The sequence below is a fragment of the Rhipicephalus microplus genome, unplaced genomic scaffold (genome assembly GCF_043290135.1).
Source record: "Rhipicephalus microplus isolate Deutch F79 unplaced genomic scaffold, USDA_Rmic scaffold_45, whole genome shotgun sequence".
In the NCBI taxonomy this organism is placed as follows: Eukaryota; Metazoa; Arthropoda; class Arachnida; order Ixodida; family Ixodidae; genus Rhipicephalus; species Rhipicephalus microplus.
Genome location: NW_027464618.1, coordinates 2,423,380 through 2,437,363, shown reverse-complemented (window position 1 = coordinate 2,437,363; position 13,984 = coordinate 2,423,380). Strand labels below are relative to the sequence as shown.

The following is a 13,984-nucleotide window of genomic DNA, read 5'->3' as shown; positions in this document are numbered from 1 at the left end:
TCTTCTGATCCACCTGTGGCTGACGGCGATTACGTCATTTCACCTAATCCTACAGTACTCTGTTCGCTCAATGTTGCGTTCCCCCACACCATCATCACAATGAAGAACAACGTGGCATGTCTCCCTATTGTGAACTTTGGACTTTGCTCTGAGGTGCTGCCACGAGGAATATCCCTTGCAACCCTTGCCCCGGCCGGCGACTACCACATATCGGTCTTAACAGAGGATACACCGTCATCTGCAAGTGTTCAGTCGCGCAGTACACTAGACTGCATAACAAGAATGATCGCCTCTGATCTCCCGGCCGAGCATGTGTCTGCGCTTCGTGGCCTTCTTGCGTCGTATCAAGACGTCTTTGATCTCTGCGACCGACCCCTAGGTCAAACGACCATCGTAAAGCATCGGATCAACACCGGTGATGCAAATCCAGTACACCGGCGACCCTATCGAGTTTCCTCCACCGAGCGCCACATGATCCAGCAAGAAGTCGACAAGATGCTTGCCCGAGACATCATTGAACCTTCTTCAAGTCCTTACGCTTCGCCCGTTGTGCTTGTGAGAAAGAAGGATAACAGCTGGCACTTCTGTGTCGACTACGGAAATCTTAACAAGGTTACAAAAAAAGACGTGTATCCTCTGCCGTGGATAGACGACGCTCTTGACTGCCTTAGTGGAGCAAATTATTTCTCTTCCATCGACCTTCGTTCCGAGTACTGGCAGATATCAGTTGATGATCTGGACCGTGAAAAGACGGCATTTATAACTCCCGACGGGCTCTATCAGTTCAAAGTAATGCCGTTCGGGTTATGCAATGCCCCGGCTACATTCGAACGAATGATGGACGCTCTTCTTCACGGTTTCAAGTGGTCAATCTGCTTATGCTACCTTGATGACGTCATTGTTTTTTTGCCAACTTTTGAAACTCACCTCGAGCGTCTCTCAACAATTCTTGCGGTTTTCCGCAAAGCAGGGCTCCAACTAAACTCGTCGAAATGTCACTTCGGCCGCCGGAAGCTCACTGTCCTTGGACACCTTGTCGATTCTTCTGGTGTTCGTCCCGATCCTGAGAAAATCCGTGCCGTCAAAGATTTCCCTGCACCGACCTCTGCGAACGATGTTCGAAGCTTTGTGGGCCTTTGTTCTTACTTTCGTAGATTTGTGCGGAATTTTGCTGACCTCGCACGACCGCTCACGGAACTACTAAAAAAAATGTGACTTTTGTGTGGGGACCTGAACAAACCAGAGCATTCGTTGAACTGACGAGTAGACTTATGACGCCACCGATTCTCGGCCACTTTGATATATGCGCTCCAACGGAAGTGCGTACTGACGCAAGCGGCCACGGAATCGGAGCCGTTTTGGCACGACAGCATGGCTGCGAGCGCGCTATGCATACACTAGCCGTCTTTTTTTGCCAGCAGAGCGAAATTACTCCATCACAGAACGCGAATGCCTCGCACTCGTCTGGGCAGTGGCTAAATTTCGGCCGTATTTGTATGGACGCCCGTTCACGGTTGTCACTGATCACCACGCCTTATGCTGGCTGTCGTCCTTAAAAGATCCTAGTGGACGTCTCGGCCGGTGGGCTCTACGGCTACAGGAATATTCCTACACGGTTGTCTACAAATCAGGTCGCCACCATGAGGATGTTGATTGCTTGTCGCGTCATCCAGTAGACCCAGCAGACCTTTTTGGGAGCGATGAGTCTACTTGCGTTTTGGCACTTTCCATGTTTAGCAACATCGGAGATCAGCAACGCCGTGATCCTCACTTGAGAGATATCATCCTTCGGCTGACTGGTCCCACAACTTCTCCGTCTCTCCTTTTGTTCCTGCTCCGAGACGGCGTATTATATCGCTACAGCATGCATCTTGACGGACCTGAGCTGCTACTGGACATACTCCAACATATGCGTCAGACTGTCCTCGTGCAGTTACATGATATTCCGACAGCTGGTCACCTGGGAGTTTCAAGAACTTATGACCGCGTTCGACGTCGCTTTTTTTGGCCAGGTATTTACCCATCCGTCTGCTGTTACGTCGCCTCATGCAAATCCTGTCAACACCGCAAAAAATCAGCAACCATTAAAGCAGGACGCCTTCAACCCATTCAGATCCCATCCGAACCATTTTATAGGGTAGGTGTTGACTTACTAGGACCGTTTCCTTTATCGGCCTGCGGAAATAAGTGGATAGCAGTCGCCACGGATTACACCACTCGGTATGCCATCACGCGGGCCCTTCCAATCAGTTGTGCGACCGACGTCGCTGACTTTCTTCTAGAAGACGTCATATTACACCACGGCGCTCCTCGGCAACTGATTACCGATCGGGGTCGCTACTTTTTATCACAAGTTATCCAAAACATATTGCACTCTTGCGCTACAAAGCACAAGTTCACAACGGCGTATTATCCTCAAACCAACGGGCTCACGGAGCGGCTAAATAGAACCATCACGGACATGCTCGCCATGTACGTTTCTTCCGACCATCGTGACTGGGACTCCGCCCTTCCATTTGTAACATTTGCCTATAATACGTCTCGGCATGACACTGCAGGTTTCTCGCCATTTTTCCTCCTGTACGGACGAGAACCTTTGTTGCCTTTCGACACGCTCCTTCCTGCCGTTGGCCACACGTCAGAATATGCCCGCGATGTGATTTCTAGAGCTCTAGAGGCACGTGAGATTGCTCGCCGGCGTCTGAGCGATTCGCAGGAACGACAACGACAGGTCTACAACGCATGCCATCATGATGTCCACTTCAGTCAAGGTGACACAGTCCTTCTCTGGACGCCGTCGCGGCGAGTTGGCCTGTGCGAAAAGCTGACTTCACCGTACTCGGGCCCGTACCGTGTGGTGCGCCAAGTCACCGACGTGACATGTGAAATTGAACCTCTTAACGCCACCAGCGCGCGATCGTGTTCTGACGTTGTTCACGTCACTCGGCTGAAACGATATTACTCAGAGCAACCAAGCACCGAGACGGTGCCTTCGCCGCCGGGGGTGATGCTACGGGGTACCACAAATGAACATTGTAGAAAAGAGGACGATGTTTAGGGCGAGCTCGTGCAGAAGACCGGGCTCCATATTGTATGCCTGCCTGTTTACCAAAAGTAAAGGCATTTTTCAGACGCCTTCCCCCCGTAACAATATGTGGGTAAATGCTTATTTTTAGCAAAGCTGGCAAAATACAAGGGGTGTGCAAAATATGCGAGTAAATATGGTAACAGCTACAGCAGATTCATATGCAGAAAAGGCAGAGACAGTTGGCGGCTTGACATGCATTATCAAGTCAAACAGCCTTAGGAAGACTGCAAAGATCAAGCAGCAGCAGTAGATACTGATATGAAAATTTGGAAAAAAACAACAAGACATTGCATAATAACTGTTCCTTAGTATTTCCTATTCGAATAAAAGTTTGCAACTTGTGTCATACTGAAAGTGATTATTTATGCAAGTTTAAGAAACTGTGATTGAAAGTTGTCTAGAAAGAAAAATGTCATTGAAGCCATGTTTTTGATGTCTGCATTCATTGATGTTACCCTTTTTCACTGCATTCTAGTTATTTCAAGCCTTTATCCTCCCCTAGACTCCTGTTAATTGGGTTTCTAACAGACAGTCTATTCTTTGAAAATTCGCACACATAGCCTTGAAAGTCCTTGAATTTCACATACCCTTGAATTTTTGTCATGTAGATTAGCATGAACCTTATGAATGCTAAGCTATAGGCTTTCGCGAATAGCAAATTTTAGGTTTGAAGCAAATGGTGATTTTTGTCGAATAATTTCAAATCTAATTTGAATAGTATCTAAGACATAAGAAAAATGGGCATATTTATCATGACCTATTCTGCGCAATATTTGAAAAATATTGAAATAAGGCCTCTGTGCAAAAGCATTTTTTTTTTGTTCAAAGAAAGCTTAAACATTTTTCAGTCTAGCAGGAATTGAATTTCAGTAGAATGCAAATGATAACTTGTGAAATATGATACATTTTAAAATTAACTACACTTGGAGCTTATGAGCCAGCATAAAAAGCTGTTAAGCTAAAAAAAAGAGAATAATGAATTTAATATGTTCATTTAAAGGGGCCCTGCAGTACTTCTTTAAGTAGACATAGAATAGACTAACTAAAGGAGCTTATTGGCTTAAATTTACTGCCACAAAATTTTGACAATCTGTTCAGTACGAGCGGAGCATGCAACCCGCCATTGCATGCTCTCTTCTCTCGTCCCGACGAAAGTGCTGGAAGCTAAGCAGAAAGGGACGGAATTGAAAGAAAATATATGTCGCATGCGCCTCGTCACCTTGAAAACTCTCTCTTTTTTTTTTCTTCAAATATGCGACCTCTTGTGGTGACCCGAGTAACGAGCGAGCCTGCCATGCTTAAATCAGCCAATGGCTGATACAGTGGCTGCGACGAGTGAATTTTTAGGTTGTGGCGTCGTTTGTCGAGAGCAGAGAAAGTAAGTTTCAGCTGACTTTTGAGAATTTATTGTGAATCGCAGGCCGCGTGCTGCGCTATAATATTTGGCTCACGTGTTCTCGTAGGCTCAACTATCCATCGGCAGCGTTTTCCGACCACGCTAAAAAGTGTTGCAGAGCCCCCTTTAACATTGAAGTGGAACTTTGCGGCAGTGTGGGTTTCTCTTGGTAAGGTGCTTTCACAGCTTTGCACTACTGCACTGCAGTGAAATTGTTTTTACAGAAAGTTACATGCGGATGAGTATACATCTATTCGTTCATGGCGACTTTTTTGAAATTTTCAATAACTTAAATTTGAAATGAAGCACATTTGAATACTTTACTATTCATTTGAATATTCAAAGCGTTCAAATATTCGTACAATTCTAGTAACTTAAACTTGCACAATCTCGAAAACACCACTCTTATGATGGCAAGGCAGTTATCAAGCTAGGAAATGTGTCTCTACGCTTGTCCTGTGAAGAACAAGGAAATTCATGTGCTTTTAAAATGGCCCTATTGCAGATGACGGAGCAGGTGTCGAAGCTGATGGCTGACGTAGCTCACCTAGAGCAGCGCATTCTGAAAGGGCGCTCGCTGCGGAAAGAGTGGGAGTCCCTCTGCTCCGCTGTACCGAATCTCCAAGGATGGTGGGTGCCTCGTGTACTTTGCTGAAAACAGTGCCAAGATCTGTTTTTGATGTTGCCGGAAGTAGCAGACATCACTTGCACACTATAGGATCACATCCCATCTGAAGGCTAAATGTAAAAAATTTTACAAACCAGAAAGCTAGTTTCAAGATGAAGAGAAGCATCCGGAAAAGTAAGCTTGAACTGCACCATAGACGACTTGTGACTAACTGCCTGCAATTCAACCCCAGCGGCTACGTAGTCTTTTGTGACTACACTGAATCGGTGCTCCTGCGGAGAAACTTGGCAAGTGGTGGAAACAGAAAAAGAACAAGTGATGAAAATACTTATCACTACCACAAAGGGCCAGTGCTTTTTTCATATGTGCGTAGGTTTCATATGTGCGTTGTTGGCCTCAGAAATGTAGCGATCCTATTTGGCGTTGGGGTTGTTCTTGTTCTACAAATTTTCTGTCTCCAACAGTCTGATTATGTTGCTCACAGTTCATGCAAAGTGACGCACTAGTCCTAATTGGTGCCGTGCTCTGACAGTGTCATACACATAATTCTCCTGTTTTGCGGATTTTGTCACATCGGCCAAGATGGCCAGTGTATAAAGGAGACCATTGCAGAAATGTTCTTCTGGAATCATGAGCGCAGGTTCACCACTTTGGGCAAGTCGTTGCGTGGCTTGTGTTTGCACACTCATTTGACCACATACGTGTACTATGCAGGGATAAAGAAGAATGAGCTTGCCTAATTTTAAAGGCCTACCAGAGTTTTAGCAGCTAGTGCAGCAAGCTTTCACTTATGTTTGTGTTGCACGTTGAACTGCTGATTGTGATTGAGACCCATCGGGATGAAATTTTTTAACTGTGATTGGCTATACCTCCTGCAGCTTTTATAATGGAGCCTATCACGACCACAAAAATTCTGTTCAAATCAGGCTCGATCATGATCAGAAATTACCGTGCGACACTGGCATTACGCCTCAGAGCAAAAGGAAAACCTTCTTCGACTTCAACATCTATAATTTTGACTGGATTGCGTATACCGTTTTTTTGTACAGTTTTGCACTTTGGTTGAGGGTAAAGTCAGGTGTGTGAATGCCCCATGCATGAGTTGTTCAATTTCTACATTGGTTATTAGGAATATATTTTCATGCAGGAGTCAGCACTGTGTTACATGATTCATTCTTTCATTCACACTGTAAGATGCAGTTATGGTGACTTGCAGTTGTTATATTTGTTCTATCTGCCAGCCATAGTATGTGAAGTTACTTGCGTACTGCCTTATTAACTTGTGCCTCTTTTTTTTTTTTTTTTGTTCAATCCAGCTCTGAAACTGCCACAACTTACGTCCAGAAAATCCGCGAGAGCTGGCAAGCCCTTGCCAAAGACAAGGCTCAAAGAGGTAAATTTGTTTCCCTCATAACATTGCTTTAACTGAGTGATATATGGCAGAATCTCATTCATATGTATCGGGGGAAGAGAATTGGAAAAAAAAAGAAGTACCGTCTTGTAAAGGGATCCGAGGTCCCGAAACAATCTGGCCATAGATCTCTACCCTAGCAAGTGAGGCATCTTGATGGAAGAGGCACTCGCATACCGACTGATGAACATATCAAGACAAACACATACAATCTAAAATGTACGTTCTGCAATGTGAAACATTGGTTGAGACAGCAAAGTCCGTGGACCTATGCAAGTGAAAACTGCAGTGATTATCCACCTACAGCGTAAGGTATGGAATACGAAATGAACTATGCAGTCACCAACTGTTTATTTGTACTCAGCGAGAACCACAAACTGGGGATCAGTTCTGGTCGTTTGCACGAGATGTCTTTTACAAGCCCAGTACAGTGTTGTCCCTTTCTGATCAACACCTAGCTTGATGTTGGGCACAAGGGTGTCTTTCATAACTTGTGTTTTCTTACTTCAGTGTCTTTTATAAGAGAGCTAAGCTATACTCATGCAATGCCAGGTAGGACATTTTTTTTATTAAACTTCTATGGCATTGGTACGACATCATCTACAGTCAAGCCCGCTTATAACGAACCTAAGCCTGACGCGGCATCCGTTCACTGTATCCCGAAGTTCGTAGTAAATGAAACACAGCTTTTAAAAAAGTTGCAAGTGAAACACAAACTTTTTTTGCTCAAAAATGTTCTTAATTGCACGTGTTTCAAAGAGCAGAAGTGATAAGGGCGGTCTCTAGTTTGTTTCAAACAGCAGCGTGCTTGTTTGCCGAGGCCTGTGGCGTAAGCTGCATGATGGGCTGGCTCCAAAGTTTTGTCGTTCTCGCGATTCAATTCATCCAAATCGCTCTTGCCACGTACTTCATTCACAATGCCCTACTCCATGCACAGTTCCGTGCTGTCGGCATCATCATCGGCCGTAATGAAACTATCGCAACAGATGTTCCACCCTCTCTCCCATGTTGGAGTCTACGGCGCACTGCCACAAATCGCCGCCGATGTGATCCTGTTCAACAGCTTCAGGCTCGGCATAGGGCCCGACGTCAACGAAGTCGGCCCCGCGAAAACAGTTTCGCGCGCATGTAGCCGTCACCGCCGCCCACGAAATAGTCACCATCTCCACAACTGAATACCGGGATGCCCGAAGCGGCAAGTTGGCTGCCAGGTGGTCAACAACTATGAACAAGCCATCCGCAATGCGGCACCTAACCCGTGGATTACGCTTAAGCCAAGCGTTCAAACTTTCGACGTTTTGTTGAGCGGCTGGAAAAAGCGTGCAAGTCCTCCCGTCTGCCATCCTGACCACACATGCACACCAAGAGCGAGCAAGATGCGCACACGAAACACGCATGCCAGAACGCGCACAACAGCTCTGGGCTCGTTTCTAGTCAGAAAACGAAACTCGAGCCAGCGTGGCTGGCATCGCGGAGCGGTGGAGACGGGCGAAGGGGTTGTGATGAAGAGAGGAGAGCAGATTTGCGAGAGAAGAAGGGCAAGGAGTTGCAATAGAGTGAAGAGAGGGGAGGACACGGCGGGAGGGCGACCTTGAAAACGAAAACATGCCGGAAGGAGCTAGGTCGGGTAGCTTGCTTGAAAGGTCTGCGAAACGCACGCGTAGAAAAACTTGAAAGAGTGCCTCCGCGTGCAGAAGTCAAAGCATGGCCGCCTGGATCGGCATGCACGGGGCTGTTCTAAGAATCAGCGGTCGCGGTCGAAAAATTGTTTTGTTATGCTGGCAGGTTTGTGTGGCCTCACGGACTTCGATATTTCGCGATTAGTTCCACGTAAATCAACAGCCGTTTTCACGCTTCCGCACGCAAGCGTAGGGCATGCTGAGCTGAGTGCGAAGTGAGCGAGAACAGGTCCTAAACACAAAAGGAATTGCGAATTGTCAGAGTCGATGGGGTAGCATACGCACCTCCACTAGACGCAGACGATCAGATACAGTCAGTGGCCGACGATGTCGGCAAATGGTCTGGTCAACCCAGGCCGGCGACGGCAACGATAGTACCAGCAATCAAAAACCGAGGAGATGGCCGACCGGTCCTTAAAACATCAGTAGCAGTGTGAAAACACGGGCTTTGTCTGGCGATGCGGGATGCTCAGAGTAGCGGGCGGGAAGGGGGGGGAGAGCCTTGCCGCGGTGGTCTAGTGGCTAAGGTACTCGGCTGCTAACCCGCTGGTCGCAGGTTCGAATCGCGGCTGTGACGGCTGCATTTCCAATGGAGGCGGAAATGTTGTCGGCCCGTGTGCTCAAATTTGGGCACATGTTAAAGAACCTCGGGTGGTCGAAATTTCCAGAGCCCTCCACTGCGGCGTCTCTCATAATCATATGGTGGTTTTGGTACGTTAAACCCCACATATCAATCAATCAAATCATCAAGAGTACCGTGGGGGGGGGACAGAGCATGGAGGCGTGCTTAACAAAAAGCAGTCGGGGAGAGTGGCAACTAGAGGGGAGCGGAGGCAGGGTCGGTGTTTAACAATAAGAATCTATGGGCACATCGCCGATGCCTGATCGGTGGTCGAAATTGGTTTCCCGGAAAGTCAGCAGACCACCAACACCGTTCGCTGTAACGATTGGTGGCACTCGGAGACATTCGTTGTAAGTGCGATTTTGTGCCATTGAACTGATGTATATTGTCAAGGTCACGCGGATAGTGTTCGTTTTAAGCTAAAGTTCGTTTTAAGTGGGGCCAATATATGTGGGCTCGACTGTATAACAGTTTCTGCTTAGGTCCCGTAAAGCTCGAGTATGTCACCACATGTTTCAATACTGCTCTGATCATTAAGTATATAGAGACACGCTGAACATTTGGGCACAAGGACAGGCTTTGACCAGCAAGGCACGCTGCATTGTTTTTTTCTGTGAGCAATGCTGTCAAGTTGAGTCTCTTTATGTCATTTTTCGTGCTAAGCGATGAAGTGCCTTGGGAAATTTTCTGCCCATATCTTTTGTTTATGGGTGTCTTTTTTCTTTCAGAGCTGTCATTCCATGAGAAGCAATTCCACATCCTCGAAAAGTAAGTACAACTTTGCCACATTTAAAATCTGTCATTTTACGTGCGCCCTTAGTGTGCAGGTGATTGCCATTAGCGAGAGGCATAACACTCCAGGTGGTTTACTGCCATTCATCCGGTCTAGTGAGACATTGTAGGAGCGTGGGAATATTCAAGTTTCCTATATTCAATGAATATTGCATTCGTGATAATTGTATTCGATTCGATTCAAAGGGTTGAATATCTGAAGTAACACGAATATTGAAACTTTTTGAATAATGGCTCGCACATGATATTTAAAGAAGTTTCGATTTTGCACCTTTACGATAAGTGCGTCAGCAGCAGACCATGCAGTGATTATGGCAACTTCGGCATGAGTGCTATGATGCTTGTGCAGAAATACGCAGAAGCGGGATAACGGCTATCGACGAACATGCCGGTGCGTAGGCACGACAAATCTACCAATGATAAGCATCCTAAAGAATATGAATCATGAACTGCCTGCTAGGCAGTATGTGTGGCTTGGTGGTTTGGTGCTGATACTGCTCGTGTAAGCGTACTGTAAGTGTGCTGATCATGCCGTTCGCTGCCATGTGCCTTTGGGCGGAGGACCACTTCAATGATGTGTGTATGGCTCTTGGAAAATAATGCAACTTGCGCCGCCGTATTAGCCTGAAAAAATACTCATAGCTTTGCACGGTTACGGTGCCGAGCGAGCACTGAGAGAAAATTTCCCTGTGCAAAGGCAAATGTATGCATGTTACAGCGAGCAGCACTGACAGCGTGAGCTTACTAGGCGACACACTGCACGCAAATAGCCAGGGACGCTCAGCTTCACAATGCAGCAGTTCACATGTATCATACATTTAGCTGTACCGGATTTTGCTAATGTATCGCTGCGAAACCGTGCATGCAGGTGTTGACAAAAGACTGGCAAGCCGTTCGTCAGCTGGGCCACTTTATCAGCAACATTATCATGTATATGCCCTGTCATACATCATGTATATTCCCAGTTACGATAACGTGAATGAGCTAAAATGCTTTTCCGTGCAGTCCACGGTCAAGAAAAAAAAAGACCTCCACGGTCAAGAAATATTTAGGAGGTGGAACTCCAGTTAGAACAACCGTGCACAAGTGTCCTGATAATTTCTCATAAAAAACAAAAATAACATGCCCTGACGAAGACATTTCAGTTGGCGGCGCCTTGTGGCACAAGTTTGCAACCTTGAAAAAAAGAAAATGCAGCGCTATCGGCCGAGTGCGTCTGAATTCGCTCTGCGTTCTTGCTCGTGACTCCAGCAGAATGCAAGCAATGCATGCGACCGGTTTGCGCGAAAACTGAAATAGCAGCAATTTTCTTTTCTACCGCAAGACGTCGCCAGCATGATTTGGCCTTCCGGCAATGTGACGTTATCTGGTCGCCTTGAGGAGCGGAGTTGCACCTCCTAAATGTTCCTTCTTTTATGCCATACACCAAAGGCTCTAGTAAGTTTCTATTGTGTTATTCAGGTTATTAAGCAAGCTCAAGTATCCACATATGTAATCTCTCTGTGAATTGATAAATGACAGCAAAATATGTTTGCAGAAACAAGATCCGACAGACGTGCCAAAAGTTGCTGTCACTGCTCCAAGACCGCTGCCTGCAGGCTTGTCACAAGATGGCGCAGGCATTGGAGACGTGGGCCAAGTGAGTGAGCACATCAGTGCTACTTGAATGGGAAACGACTTGTGTGTTATAATAGCATCAAAGGGAATGAAAAAATGCTCGTTATGGATGGCATTTTAGTCTGGGTCACTGTCTGAAAAAGCACAGCCTACTTGCACTAATTAAAATTAATAGAGACTTTGAACAGTTTTGAATAACTTGGAGCTTGGGTTGGCCAGGACAGAATTGTCAGAGTTATACCATGCCAAAAGTGCCTCACTGGAATCAGAAAAATTTCACCTGTATATGTGCGATGGTCTGTCATCAAGCTGCCATGACAGGTGTCCTCTCATTCACTTAGTAGATAGAGTGATTGATCGATCATCAAGACATACCTTATTACTTAGACAGCTTGGTCATTAGAGGTATATGTAATGGCAACTGATAGTGCCTTCACCTCAGCATTAAAATATTCGGACTCTATGTAGCGATTTCACAGACAAAGTTGGCTGCCAGTACCTCCTCTGACAAATTTAACAAGACTTTCATATTGGTCTTGAATATCAAACGTCATAAAAATTAAAAAAAGATCCGAATGACTGTGGCTTGGTCACTTGAATAGAAAGCAGCACTTGTGCCCAGATTCTGCTAAGGTGAAGCTACGTCAATGCCACATTGGTTGCGGCACCTCTGCCAACCATGTCAATTAATCAGTTGCTGGGTTTAGAGCCAATGTGATGAAAAATACTTGGAACAGGTTGTTGGTGTAGGATGATAACGTTGTCTGAAGAATAACGGCACAGACTTCTTCAAGCATTGCCATTGCAGATGTCTTGCCAATTGTTATAAGCTTTGTAAGTTCATATTTTGGCAAATAGTTTTGTAAGGCTTCAAGCTTCTTGGTGCAAACAAATGAAAGAAAAAGAATTGATCAAGGTCTTGTTTTTTTTATTTCTACGACGTCAAGAAACCAACAGACAGAAGCCAAGGAGAGTATAGGGGCCTCATTTGAAGTCTTTTAACTGTAATGTGGAAAGTATGATATGAGTGTGAAGAAATTCAAGTGGACGGAAAGAAAACTTGCCACGGGTAGGCATTGAACCTACAATGCAGCACATGCATCGCTGTGGCTTACAGAACCCCTGGTGGTGACAGGAAGTCTAGGGACATTGCAGTGCTTTCTTTCTGTATCATTGGTTTTGTTTGTTGGCATTGCAACGCATGATGTCGCACCAACAAATCTGTGTGTGATTTCTTTGTAAGTGCAAGTTTTCAGATCATTACAAAAAAGGTGGTGTCAAAAAATTTTGCAAATGGATCACAAAATGAATTACTTGCGACCATGCCAAAACTATAACTTTTTTTAATAACTTTAAAAAAATACACAGCGGTGTGGTGTGTATAATGGTGGTACACAGCAGTACCACCATTAGCAGTCTGTTACAAAATTAATATTGTGTTAGTCTTCAATTCGAGTTCTATTTATATAATCCAGTTAGAGAATGAAATACCTGATGCTGGTTTTACACCTTGGTAAGAGTGAAATATGTGGTAGCCAGATTTGGCAAGTTGGGTGAAGGTGGAGGAAGAATGAAAATCTTGCCCAGTGTCCTTCAGCAGAATACACTGTCTCATATGTGTTCTGCACCTTAGACACCCTGAATTGGAACATTTTCACCTAGGATACTCTCTCAGATGGCCTTCTAAAGCCTTTGATTTTTTAAACTGCACTTGGCTCAATTGTGATGCACCACATCATCATTATTAAGAAGACAGTAAGCGTGAGCGTTTGGGTGTGGACATGCCTTGACTTGTTTCATCAAGAAGACATGAGGCCTTTTCGTGCCAGTAGTGGTTGCTTCTTCTTGGGATGGTGTCCATACACACCAAATTTTGATTAATCACCGTGTTTTGCATCTCATTCTAACCTGTATTTATGCAAAACTAAAGGTAAGAATTCTACAAGAATATTATATTGGGGTGGCAGCATATAATAAACACAACTAAATCTCTAGAAAAGATAAGCAGTCTCTGAGGTCGTATTATATCCTATCATAACTGCACTGTTGACATTGAGTTCACCTGTGGCAAGGCCTTGTTAAAAGCCATGATAGTTCAATGGCTGTATGCTTTGCAGGGATGCACTGGAAATATGGGCACAAAGCCGGCGCCTGGACACGGAGCTGGACAGTTGCCTGGACATGCTGACATCGTATAGTGCTGCCATCAGCAAGGTACTGTGTGTCACTGCTTTTGTTGCTGTGTAGTTAATTTAGTAGGACTCTTGTGGCACTTCCTAATCAGAGCGAACAAAATGTACGAGTCACTGCTTGACAATGCTCTTGAAAGTACTGTACGTAGTAAGAGCCACAATCTCGTTCATTTAGCTTTACAAGCCTGTGTGAAATGTCCATAGACGATAAAATTCCCACTTTATCGAAGGAAGTCAAAAAGGACATTTTTTTTTAGGTGCAGGGGCGTGAATTCGATCGATAATGAAGCTGACAAAATCATTGGGAGCAGTATCTGTAGTTTTCAATTGAAGGGTTGTTTTTATGGCATAAATGAAGGTGGATGGAAAACTTTCCGGCAGGGACAAATAAACCTGCAACATACACATTGTGCATCAAGGTGCCCAGCTTGGGCGGCACAATGCACTCATTTATTTATTTATTTATTTATTAGAATATCCTCAGGGCCCGTAGGGCATTACAGAGGGGGTGGGTACAACATTTTATAACACACAAGAAAAAAAGACAAAGAAAAGAAAC

At 45.2% G+C, this 13,984-nt stretch overlaps 1 protein-coding gene across 1 annotated transcript in view; it reads left to right on the top strand.

Annotated features, from left to right (window-relative positions):
* LOC119163178 (serine/threonine-protein kinase TBK1) overlaps positions 1-13,984 on the top strand; it is an 86,018-nt gene that overhangs the window by 53,226 nt on the left and 18,808 nt on the right. Inside the window, exons 14-18 of the mRNA XM_037415124.2 lie at positions 4,990-5,114; positions 6,429-6,505; positions 9,553-9,592; positions 11,154-11,255; positions 13,351-13,447. Coding sequence (XP_037271021.2) covers positions 4,990-5,114; positions 6,429-6,505; positions 9,553-9,592; positions 11,154-11,255; positions 13,351-13,447 — 441 coding nt within the window. The remainder of the gene's footprint in view (positions 1-4,989; positions 5,115-6,428; positions 6,506-9,552; positions 9,593-11,153; positions 11,256-13,350; positions 13,448-13,984) is intronic.